At 36.0% G+C, this 12,811-nt stretch overlaps 1 protein-coding gene across 1 annotated transcript in view; it reads right to left on the reverse strand.

Moving 5' to 3' along the window:
- Positions 1–12,811, reverse strand: part of ITGBL1 (integrin subunit beta like 1) — a 124,868-nt gene that overhangs the window by 59,485 nt on the left and 52,572 nt on the right. Inside the window, exons 3-7 of the mRNA XM_058042826.1 lie at positions 11,126–11,272; positions 9,297–9,419; positions 7,379–7,519; positions 4,557–4,697; positions 222–368 (exon numbers count right to left, since the gene is read on the reverse strand). Of these exons, the coding sequence (XP_057898809.1) occupies positions 222–368; positions 4,557–4,697; positions 7,379–7,519; positions 9,297–9,419; positions 11,126–11,272 (699 nt within the window). The remainder of the gene's footprint in view (positions 1–221; positions 369–4,556; positions 4,698–7,378; positions 7,520–9,296; positions 9,420–11,125; positions 11,273–12,811) is intronic.

The following is a 12,811-nucleotide window of genomic DNA, read 5'->3' on the forward strand; positions in this document are numbered from 1 at the left end:
ATGTTAAGACATGTGAAATAAAACGCAAAGCAGGAAAAATAGGTGACCTCTGTATTCTTCTCCTCCCTCCTCCTAAATCACAAGTTATACAGGTGTGATTCATGAACAGTAAGCTAAGAAGGCACACATTTTTCATTACTAGTAATGCTGGGCATATATAAAAATTCTTTTAATGGAAGTACATTTAAAGGGCATGAAAATTCTTCCAGAAATGTGCTTACCTCTTCCAGAGCAAGGTAAATTGGAATTTCCTTGACATTTCTTAGCACTTTCTTCAACTGACATTGGACACGAATGTGGATGTTCACACTTTTTCCCAGTCCATCCTTCTTTACAGTCACATCTTCCACAATTACACTGTCCATGACCTTTATAATGAATACAATTCAAGATTAACCTCCATTCTGATGAGGTATAAAAAACTCTTAATTGGATGAACTTTATCACAGTTGGGGCTTCATTCAGTAATGAGACTAGCAAAAAATACAACCAATCCATTATACCTACTTTTTTTTTCTGAAAATAGCACTGTCTACCATTCCATTTGAGCCATATTCCCCTTTCTGTTTTTTTCCTTAAGGGATGTTTAGCCACTCAGCACGTGATCTAATGCAAAAGGGTGGAATAGAGATTAAATATACACATTTTACCACGATTTGGAAATGTGGAATGTCATAAGGCAATATTGAATTTACTTTTATGTTGTTTTCTACCATGGTTGCAGCATATTCCCGAAGAAATATATCAATACCATCCTTTATCTACTTGCAATCAACATGATCCACTAGAGACAACCATTGTCTCATAAATTCCAAGCCTCAAACCAGTGTCTGCTACTAAACAGTGAAAAATAATAAAGTTTTGAAATATTGGCCATTCTCATTTCAGTAGGACAATTAGATGTGTTGTTTGGTATCTTACAGCATGTCTGAGACTATTCCCTGCACATATATTTCCTTCATATAAAAGCAAACATATGGAATTTTTCTTGAGCTTTTCTCAAGAAAAACTAAAAAAAAAAGATAATTGTCGTTCTATCTCTTTATGCTCTTTGCAAAAAGCATTGAGATTCTGGCAATGTAAAATGTTCCTAAGAAAAGTCTGAGAATCAGCAAAAAAATATTCCTTGTCATAAAATCAAATATCTATTTTCATGAGCTCAGACAGCAGTTTAGGTCTCTCACAATTTTCACACAGTCGTCATTCATTGGACACAGGACCAAAGCATTGCTCCAATGTCCATTTTTCTATCCATGTTCTTCTTGAAAACCATAGTAACAGAGGTTTATATCTCTTTTTAACCATATGTGCCCTTTAGTACCAATTTATAAAGCATATTTGTTTATTAGCTCACAAGGAGAAAATTGGAGGAAGCAGTCATTCTAGGAGTCATCAGATTACTTCCCAAAATGCAAGTCTTATTAATTGCACAAAATAACTTTTCTTTACATTAGATGTTTTCCGTGAAAAGCATTACAGGCTTCCTCTGGTTTAGAGGATGAGTTTAGATTAGAATACAAGGAATAAATTCTTTACTGTGGGGATGGTGAGGCTCTGGAACAAGCTGCTTAGAGAAGCTGTGGATGCCCACCCCTGGAAATATTCAAGGGATGCCTGGATGGGGATTTGAGGAACCCAGTCTACTGGAGGGTGTCCCTGCAGAGAAGGAGTCCCTGGCAGTGGTTGAAACCAGATGATTTTTAAGGTTTCTTCCAACACAAACCATTCTCTGATCCCATAATTCTTTCCTTTGCTTTCATGTGTACCTGCAGACAGGTTATGAATTGGATTTATGATCCCTGACCCAGAGAGATACTTATGGGAGGATTAGGTACTTTCATACAATAGTTTCTTTGTTAAAGCCACAGCAAAGGAACTAATGAAATGTGTGACCAGACAAATTTTCTTAATGGAAGCATGTTTTCTTTCTGTGTCAATTCATGAGAGTTATTATCTCTTTAAATGAAGATGATCACTTTAATGTCAAGAAGACTTCTGAAAGACAATAATTCAGGAACATTCTGAATGGCACTTGAGGTGTTAAAAGAAGGCATCCAATAGTCAGTATGATATACTGAGTAATAAAGTCACCTCAAGCCATATGAAGCTTCTGCAGGCAGCTGCCCTCATGTGATGTTAAATCCTCACATCAGGGCTGTCAATTCCTGTCATTTTATTTTATTGAATAAACATAGAATTTAATACAGTCACAGTGAAGCTCTTTACACGAAAACAGGATTTCCTATAATTTCTCCATGCTACTCAGGACAAAGTGGTTCCCTGTCTCTACCTATTAGATAGACAGAACAAGACAAGAAAATTTTGTATAATCTCTTTTTGATTAAGGTTTTAAGAGAGATGGATTATTTCCCCTAATCTAACTAATCACTCTTGGATTCGTCCCAAATCAATTTACAAATAATTGTAAGCAACAATGAGGTTATTTTTCAGATACACCTAATGTATGTACACTTCGTGCAATAAATATTTATTACATATAAGCAATTAAAACATCTGTCCCACTGCAATTCCTCTACTAAATCTTTGATTTAATTGCAGCTTCTGCCTGACTACCACAATAAACCAAAATTAAAACTTATGAATCTTTTCTATTTCTGAAACAGGACGAAACAGCAGGACTAGAAGATATTGTTAACACTGCTTCATGTGCAAATGGATTTTTTTGCAAATCTATTTTAGGAAAGTATACTTGGATGGCCAGCTAAGACTAAATTAGGGTTTTCTAAAACATAATGGAAAGGAAATGGATAAAAATAATTAGTACTAAAATTTGATGAGGAGATGGAAAAACAAAATCATACTAGAGTTTTAGTCACTTCAAGAAAGTGACCCAATCTCATTTGTAACTGTCTGTACTTCCTTATTCTCTGCTTTCTTACAGCCATTACCATGCTGGGCAGCAGCAGCTGCAAAGGCAATATTGTCCAGGAAAGGGGAGTTCAAGCATGACTTTTTCAGTTTCACAGCATTAGTTGTAGATGACAAGGTTTGATTTAATTTAATTAGGTTTGAAACTCTTGTGTTCACCATTAACTACAGAATGCATTTACCTCGTTGATTTCTAGCTTTGCATTCCTTAGCTGATGCTGATATTTTGATCAGTCCCTGTGTGCTAAAATCCCTGACAGCAACACAGTGATACATTCAAAAACTGACAACCTACTCAATCTTTCTGCGGCTCTCATGACTTTGTGACTGCACACAGCTCTACATCATTCCAGTCTATTCATTAAATAAACCCTTAAATAAACATATAGTATCTGCAAGTGGTTGAACAGTAACTAGTAAATTAAGTCACTGAAGGTTTTTGGAAAAGCTTCTTTTCCCCCCATTTTATTAGCTAGTGATTCCCTAAATTTATTAAAAACAAAACAAAACAATCACAAAAAAAAAAAAAAAAAAAAAAAAAAAAACCACAAAAAAGCCCCACAACTGTTGTGAAACTTTTCACTTTTTAAACAGGCAAAGAAAAGGCTAAACATTTTATGTATCACGCTGGTTTCAGCTTTCTTTCTCTTTTACAGACAACTCCAATCATCTTTCTGTGGGACACATCTCACTGTAGGAATAGGATGAAATTATACCACATCATTATTGTCCTTGATGTGACTGCATTCTTCCTGTTATTAATTAGGCCAGACCAGATTTCTACAGGATGCATTGAAGCTGACAACCTCCAATCTGTAAAGTCCCTTTGAAATCACATCCATTTGCTTTTGCAGAATTCCTGTGTGTACAAATTGCATGCTGTGTGTTGAACAAAGTCCTTCTCTCCTGCCTAGTATTAGTATCATTATTAGTATCCACAGAAAATTGCGTGCAAGGTCTCTCTCAGAATCTCAGCCTTTGTTAGCTGATACATGGAACATCTAAACAGCAAACCCATGGTTGGATGGATGGATGGCTGGACAGATGTAAACTGTTTTGAATATAATGCTCTTAAGTCCAAGTAGAAGAAAAAGGAAGATGGATGTGTCTAAGATGTACAGTCTGAGCTACAGCTACAGAAGTGCAGCTGGGCCACATATGCATATTTTTCAAGTATTGATGCTCTACTTGGTCTCATGTCAATTTGTATTCTCAGGGGGCTGTTTTTCACTGACTCATTTAGTTACTCTTCCTTGAATTTCTTCTTCTTGATTTTCATCTATCTCTCTGTCATACAAAATGAAATAACAAACACAGTCTGATCTGATGAACTTTCAAACTCAAATTTTCCCAAAAAGGGATACACCTATATTTTAAATTTTCAACCATTATCCAATTCATTTTAGGTTACACTGAACACAAGGATATTAGAAGAAACTAAAAGATTCTTCCTAAAATAATCTAATTTTTACAGAATTTTGTTACATGGCACGGAGAAAAAATACATTATTATGTCTTTAATTTAAAAAGCCCCCTCCTGCTCCCCTAGCTTGGTATATTTTGAAATAGGAAAATGAGAGTTGGAGCACTAGGGAAGAGGAAGATCAGACCAGTTGGAAGGTATTTTGTAAAACTACACCTAAGTCCCCTTTACACACAAACCTTACCTGAACAGAAGTCATCAGAATATCTATCATACACTGCTTTGCAGTTTCTTTCATCACACTCACAAGTATCTCCATGAATATCGCCCCAGTCACCAGTCGGGTCCACATCATGGCATGTACATTCCCCACATACACATGTGCCTAAAAATGTAAAAAAAAAATACAATAAAAAAAACCCAAAAAAGGCAGAGATAGAAGATTAACTGTGTAATTTAGAGTAACAGCACTTTGATTACAGGAATTTACACTTGTGAATTTTCAGCGCTCACAGAAATGCAATTTCAAAGCTGCAAGTGATAATCTTGAGTGTGTGCTCATCTTCTATAATTTGAAACCTTCTATGGTTATTTAGTAGCAATACTTTAAACAAAAAAATTGGCTTCCTCTTCATGTTTCCCTTTTGCTGTCGAGCCTTGCTAGGAGTCAACAAGAAATGTAGCTCACAGAACAGTTGTACATCTTTGACATCAACAGTAATTTGCCCTGTCAGTAATGACAATAAAAATCAATTCTGTTTAAATGACTTGGGCTTGGGCACAAGGGATAATTAATGGTTGTTAAAGCATAAACATTTAAACTACAAAAGAATCCAAATTAACACAGCTGAAAATGTCTAGGAAGTCATTCTTTACCTAAGAAGAACAGCAGCACAGATCTACATGAAAGAATATTCCTCCACTTTCCCAAGTCAATATTCAGGGCCACACCCTGTTGCTTACAATAAGAAGAAATGTGAATAACAGAAAAAAAATTTGCATATTTTACTAATATGCAGAGAATATGAACCCTGCTTATTTAGGAAAATCTTAGCAAAAACCCCCAATCAACAACAACAACTTTCCTTATTCAGAAATCCAAATATGCTTTAGGGCAACACACTCACTGCATTTTTTGAGATGCTAACAGGCTCATAAAAACAGCCTGACCTTACTGAATGCATGCAGTTCATTTCTTGCAGGGTGGCTTCACCTTCTGCTACTCTGCCAACACATTTGTCATTGTATTTAGGTTACTCTAAACAATATAATGTGTTTGAGGACAACAGGACAGGATGACTAAACAGTACACTTAGATATGGGCATGTTCTCTAATAAAAGGAGAAGGTTTACACAACCCAGCATGCATGACTTGAGCAGAAAGAGCTACAGCCCTATATAATGCTAAGAACCCTGAGACAGCCCTCAAGAAACTTGTGCCTAATTTTTTGTACTTTCACAATTTAGTGGCATTACTAAAGAAGAGAAAAACCATCCAATCAACCAACCAAACCAGGAAATGCCTCTGGAGAGTGATTAATCCTCCCAGAAACAATTTCAAATTAATTTAGATCAGCTGTCCTGGATGTCAGAATGCAGAACATAATCTCATCAAAGTTTAAAAATCTAAATTTTCACATGTGGTCTAAAACTGTTTGGCTAGTATTGCAGGGGAAAAGATAAAAACATCTTAGCACTGAAGGAGGGTGGGTAGCAAGGTTAGCCTCAATATTTGATTTTTAGAAGGCTCAAGACTGGCAAGATGAACTGTACTTATATCACAAGATGTATAAACACAGAAAACTGGGTAAGTAGGACTAAATGGAGCAGAAATACTTTGCTGGAAAGCAACTTCACATTGTCAGAAGCCTACGAAACTCTTATGAAGATAAAATCACAACTAAATGAGAGGCTAAAGGTATGAAAGCATCACACAAATGTACCTTTGCATTGGAGGTTGCAGCTACTCAGAGCATCAGCTATGCTATTCACATAATTTCTCCTATTGCAATGCCAGTTTAAAGAAATAATCACACATTAAAATTTCAAATTTGATTAAAAGCTTGCTTTGACGAGAAATTCTTTGCCAAGAAATTACTTTCTCAGTGCAAAGAAAGCAACTGATATGATGACACTTTGATACCTATTTTTTCCAGAACTACACGAAAATTTTATGCTGAAGTCTCGAGACTAAATGAACCTACATGATCTCTGTATTTCAGCCAAACTTTCAATTTGAGCCTAATTACAAGAAGAGAGGTTTCTAAATGCTCTCAGGATGATTGGATGTTCACAATACAGCAGGTTTTGCCAGCAGAGATGCTTTTAAGAGAAGTATCTATGTGACTCTTGCTTATGTACTACTATAATTATTCGGGTTTATTGCCAAAAGAACATGCTATTTTTTTAACTCCTTGGTCACAGCAGCTAGTGCAAAGCAACCTTATTTTGTGGGTTTTTTTTTTCCCAAAATGGCAAAATTAGACAGAAGTATAAATTAAAATTCAAATTCCAAAACTGTGTGCAGATAAAACCTTATGTAGTTAGAAAAACTGTGTGAAGTCCATACATTCCACAGCATTGTTACTGAACACTTCACAGGTGTTTTTTTAATTGTAGTGGAAATTAAATGCTTTGTGTTTTCACTTTCCCCATTCCATTGTGGGTCTTAAGTCTTCTTTAAGAGTGAATTGACATACAGTTCCGTGACCTTACAGCACCAATCTGTTTAAAGTCAAAGATCTGGTAATATTTATTTTGCAAGGCAGGTCTCTTACCAAAACAAATATGCACTAAATAACAAATTATCCTGCTCAGTCTTATTACAAAAATAAAGAATGAGAACAACTTGAGTTTACTTAATCAAGAAGTAGATGTGAATATGTGTAAGTTTATACCTAAACACAGGTAACTAGCCAGTTGGAAGTGTATATCCAGAGCTGAAATAGGTGAGAACAAGTAGAAACTCTCAGCAAACACAATCTATGTCCCACTGTACAGAATGCACAGAGTGAAATAAAAGCCAACTATATAAACATCTCTAGAAGGTCCATGCAAATTACACACCTCTGTTGCTGCAGATTTTGCCATCTGGGGATGTGCATCTCTTCTTGATCTCCCAGGGGGTGATGTCACACTGGAATTCACATTTATCTCCATGCCAACCAGCCTCACAGTAACAGTTTCCACAGTAACACTTTCCATGGCCTTAAGCCAAAACAAATTTTGTACAGTGAGAAAGAGGCAAGTTTTTAAAAGGCATTAACAATTTCACTGTTTTGATCTTTTCTTTTAAAAACTTTTACCGCTAGAATAGAAACAATTTATAGTCCATGTATGAATACATAAAATCAGACAAAAGATATCTAAACTACACTTTTCCCCACTATTTTAGAGCCAGCTTTCCTTTAACCATAGATTAAATCTAATCAATAAACACTAACTGACAACATAATTTTTATACTCTTAGTTTATTTTTTTTTTTTTACTTTATGGACAAATTTTAAGACCGTAATAATTAAAATTTAAGTACAGCTTTACACATCAAGGTGGGACACATACTTGGCATGTCTAATAACACATTATGTGTTCTTGACTCCTCAACTAGTTGCAGTAAAGACATCTTGATTTATTACACACCAACATGTTGTATATAGCTTCCCTTCTTCTTCCCCTCTGTCAAGAAGATTTTTGAACATGGCTAAACCAGTTCATTAAGGAAAATTATTTTCAAAATTAATCTTTCAGATGTTCATTTAACAATACATACATATCCCAAAAAAGATGACTGCATCATTCAAGTCTGGGTGAAACCAGCTCCAGAATATTTTCATCTGCTAAGGTGTGCCGGTGTGCCATGTGCTTCACAGCATAAAGCTTTTAAATTAAGTAATAAAGCTTTTAAATTAAGTTGCAATTCTTACTAATCTAAGAGCTCCCGAATCTGGACTTCAGAGGACCATTCTGCATACTCTCATTTAAAATCCCTACTTAATCCCAGGATTAAAAAAAAAAAAGTTCTTTTCGCCTTCAAAGGCCCTTAAACAAATAGAATTTATTTTGTTGTCTGTGGAAGGAAAAGACAGAGAAAGATTTGCCACAAGTACTCTCTCTTTTCAGACACACACACACATGCACAGGAAGCACTACCACCAGATATGAATAGCCTAGGAGCAGACTGGAACACTCTTGTGGGCATATGGACACAATCTGCACGTGTGTAGCTTGAGCAATGTTTGTAGCACCTTCCAGCTCAAAGACAAGCCTCCTTCTCAACACAGGCAACAGCATTATAATGCCATAAATGGTGTGTATTGCACAATACTTGGTTGCAGGTTCCTGACTTATAATGACATGAAAGAACAGTTTGAATTTTGGTTGCTTTTCTGTCTATCAGCAGAGTTAATTTCATCTTATTTTTATGCCTTTCCTATCACAGATGAAATTCATTATTCATTCCTTTCTCTTCTTATCTTCCTGATTCTGAGTTATCATCCTACATTTATTCCTGATATTTTTAATTTTTGCTTCCTTGACAAAATTCCTAATAATCTATGTTCTGGTTTGGTTTTTTTTTTTTTGTTTGTTTTTGTTGTTTTTTGTTTTTGTTTTGGTTTTTTTTTTCTATATGTTCTCCATTCTGCTCTCTCTTATCTGTGTCACAAAGCATTCACATTCTTCATATATATTCTACTGAAGACAGACACACTAAGCTATGAATTACCTTAGTGATTTATCTTGTACAATTCTCTTTGCAGTTCTTCCAAAAAGAGGAGAATGTCACAGGATTTATTCATTCTTTAACCTTATGGTTCGCTCATTTTTACATCTGAAATTTGCACTTAGAATCTGCAGTGTGAAGTCTTGCAAATGGAGGTACTTTTATTTTAAGCCATAAATTCAGTAAAGATATTTTGTAGAACCATGCAGTTAAATAATAGCCTGTATTAATCATCACTTTTCTTGCGCTCATTAAGATACATACCTGTACAAATCTCTCCTGTTTCATCATCAATGCATTCTCTGTCATCACATTCACAAAATTTGCCATATACCAGTCCATTTTCTTCTGAGTTAGCACATTGGCACCTGCCACACTGACATGTGCCTGTAAACATTTAAGAGACATTGCCCAATGACTGCAGATTATAGAAACTATGAGTTTCATTAGTGTGTCAGAGATGGCACATATTTTATTTCTGAGAAGGCTGAAATCTAAAGATCATCCACACAAATAAAGACAGACAGAAATTATCCATATCAACAAAAAGCCTAATCTTAGCTGTGTTTCTAAGCCTAATCTTAGCCGTGATGGAGCATTCAAGTGCCGTTGAAGTGTAAAGCTGTTTTTTTCACAGTGTAAACCACACACAAAGAAAACCAAAACCAAACAAGCAAAAAAAACCCACCAAAAAACTTTCTGACATAATGAAAAGCCAGAGCACTCAGGCAATGCAGCAAAAGATGCAAATGGATTTGTAAACAGATCTCTCTTGTATCACGCCTCATCATGTCACAAATTTGCTCCCAGACTTCAACGACAATGTTAGTAGCAGATCAAAAAGCAATCCCAGCAATACAAAATACAGCCCATCAAAGTTAGCCAAACTCCTTAGTCAGTCTCATTGAATTCCTGTCCTGTTTAATACCAGCAAAAGCAAAACCATTTATTCTTCTCATGATGCCACAAACACTTCCCCCTTAGCTGCTTAGAGTGGCTGTTATGTTCATTTTCCTGTGAAGACTGGGGCCACTTCTAACCAAGGAAAGAAAGAGGCTCTTTTTTAAGAAGTTTGACTAAGTACAGTGAGATATACTTATTTTTGAAAGTCAGTTTCTCATTTAGCTATCTCTCATGGCTCTCACAATAGCAAGTTTCTACATCTGTTGTTAGACATTAAGTGTATCATTTACTCAGTGTGCTGCATGCTTTCATGTTAAACTGTTTTCTTACCCTGTTCTACCTTCTAACAAGTCCCACAAATCCTTGGGATTTTTTGCTCATGTCAGCAACTAACTTGTGAGAAATTTACTTGTATGAAAATGTGTGGATTCCAACAGAAATTAAAGACCAGCAATGGTGAGCAAAAGTGGCATTCTTAAAACATTTTTCCACTTGGAGGTCAATGTAATGGAAAAACCAGAAGGCAATTTCTGGTCTCAAAACTTAATTGGTAGAAAATGCCCTTTAAAATGGTACCATTCTTCAATAAAGTCTTCTAAAATGCCATTTGGTTTTCCTCTGATTTTTTTTTTTTCAAGGAAAAGACCTTTTTAAGTTAGGATGCTTATAAAACTAAACAATTAGAGTATAGAGTGTTACCAAATCAGAATAGTGAAGAGGTAAACGCTCTTTTAAATGATTCAACACATCTTCTACAACTGATTTTAATAATCACAGGTACAATTCAAAAGTGTCTCAAAAAATTGCACAGCTTATTAATGTCCAGGAAAAATATTTGCAAATGCCATTTCTGGATTCTGTAAACACAAACACTTGATAGAAGTTACATCACTTCCAGTGTTAATGCCATTGCAACAACATTCTGATGAGGAAAATAAATTGTACAGTTGCAGTTGCATCAACTCACAACAGCTGTGGATAAATCACAGTACTATAGTAGGTGTTCCTAATCAGTGTACATTATATGCACAGAAATAAGCCTATGGGAAAATTAAACATTTTAGTACACCTACAGTTTCTCTGGGTCTCATGGAACATACTATACAAAAGTACTAGTTAGAAATGACAGTGATTCTCAAGATAACACCGGGAGAGCACTAAGGTATCAAAAGCAACAAAAGACATCTTACCTGCACCAGAACAGATGATATCTTGAGAATTCTTGCACATTTCATTGCTTTTCTTCCTTGTAAGATTGCAAGTAGTTGGATACTGACAAGCTTCACCGTACCAGCCTTCATCACATTTGCACTTCCCACAGTCACACTTTCCATGGCCTAGCAAAGGAAGGAAACAGTGTGTCAAGACCCTTCTTTCCTCATTCAGAAAGTGGTATTTTCTTATCCAGCTTTTAAAATAGATTCCATCAATTACATCTTTAAATGAACATGACTAACAGATTAACTTAACAGAGTTCATAGGCATTTAAAAATAGCAGGGAGACAGCCAGCAGCACATGGCTCCACCAAGGGCAAGGCCTGCCTGACCAACTTGCGCCATTCCATGATGGAATGACTACATCAGCGGACAAGGGAAGAGCCACAGATATCATTTATCTGAACTTCTGTAGAGCATTAGACACAGTTGCCCACAACATCCTTCTCTAAACTGGAGAGAGATGGATTTGATGGGTGAGGTGTTAGGTGCACAAGGACTTGGTCGGGGGTCACACTGAGAGTCCTGGAGGACACCACTGACAGGGGGAGTCCCTCAGGGATCTGTACTGTGACCAGTGTTATTGATTATCTTCCTAAAGACACAGACAAAGGGATCAAGTGCATCCTCTGCAAATTTGGAGATGTCACCAAGCTGAGTGGGGCAGCTGACACCTCTGAAGGATGTGATGCCATCCAGAGGGACATGGACAGGCTCAAGAAGAAGGTCCCTTGGAATCTCATGTGTATTAACAAGATCAAGTGCAAGGTGCTGCACCTAGGCTGGGGCAACCCCCAGTATCAACACAGGCTGGGGGATGAACAGACCAGGAGCAGCCCTGCCCAGAAGGACTTGGGGGCACTGGTGGATGAGAGGCTGGACAATTTTCTCTATTTATGTTACATACAAAGTATCATTTTTTACACTAACTTCCAGGAGCAAACTTTCAGTACTTCATTCTGTAGCATTCCTATACAATTTTAGGTAGTAAATGTGAAAACAATTGCATCTCTTTCAAAACAGAATTACATTTTAAAATACATATCTTTTAAATATATATCCGATTTACATAATATTCCCATCCTATCAATGCATCTTAAAACCAGAATCTAATTGCAGTCTATTTTAAATACATCTATTCCCCTGGTTAGAGTCAACTGCCTGAAAAATACAAGCCCAGTCTGCTGCCAGTAAGAAGGAGTTTAAATAATTATTATAAATGACAGTTTTAATTAGAAAAAAATTATTTTGTTGCTCAAGAAAACTTTGCTTGCCTTCCAACATGGTTCTAAGACAAGATACAGTTCAATAGCTGCAAAAAACATAAAGCAAAAACATAAGAGAACATGTTAGTTATTTTTTCAAAACATAAGTTGCCATCTTAAAAATTGCTGAATAACTCTCCATTGGTAAAGTAAAAGGAAAAAGAGGACATAAAATACAGAATAAAACCTACTCTAGTGACTACTCTGCTTCAATGACAGACAACAGCATAAAGCCAATCCAGAAAGTGGTGGTAAATCCTAGGGTAGCTTACAAAAATGTAAAGGAAAAACATATCAATTTTCCTTCCTTTGAAGGATTGCTTGTCACTATGACTTTGCATTCTCTATGTTAGCCACTATTGTGATTTAACAGTTTGATGCCTGCTGGTGAAGAAA

This window comes from Melospiza georgiana, chromosome 2 (assembly GCF_028018845.1).
Source record: "Melospiza georgiana isolate bMelGeo1 chromosome 2, bMelGeo1.pri, whole genome shotgun sequence".
Classification (NCBI taxonomy): Eukaryota; Metazoa; Chordata; class Aves; order Passeriformes; family Passerellidae; genus Melospiza; species Melospiza georgiana.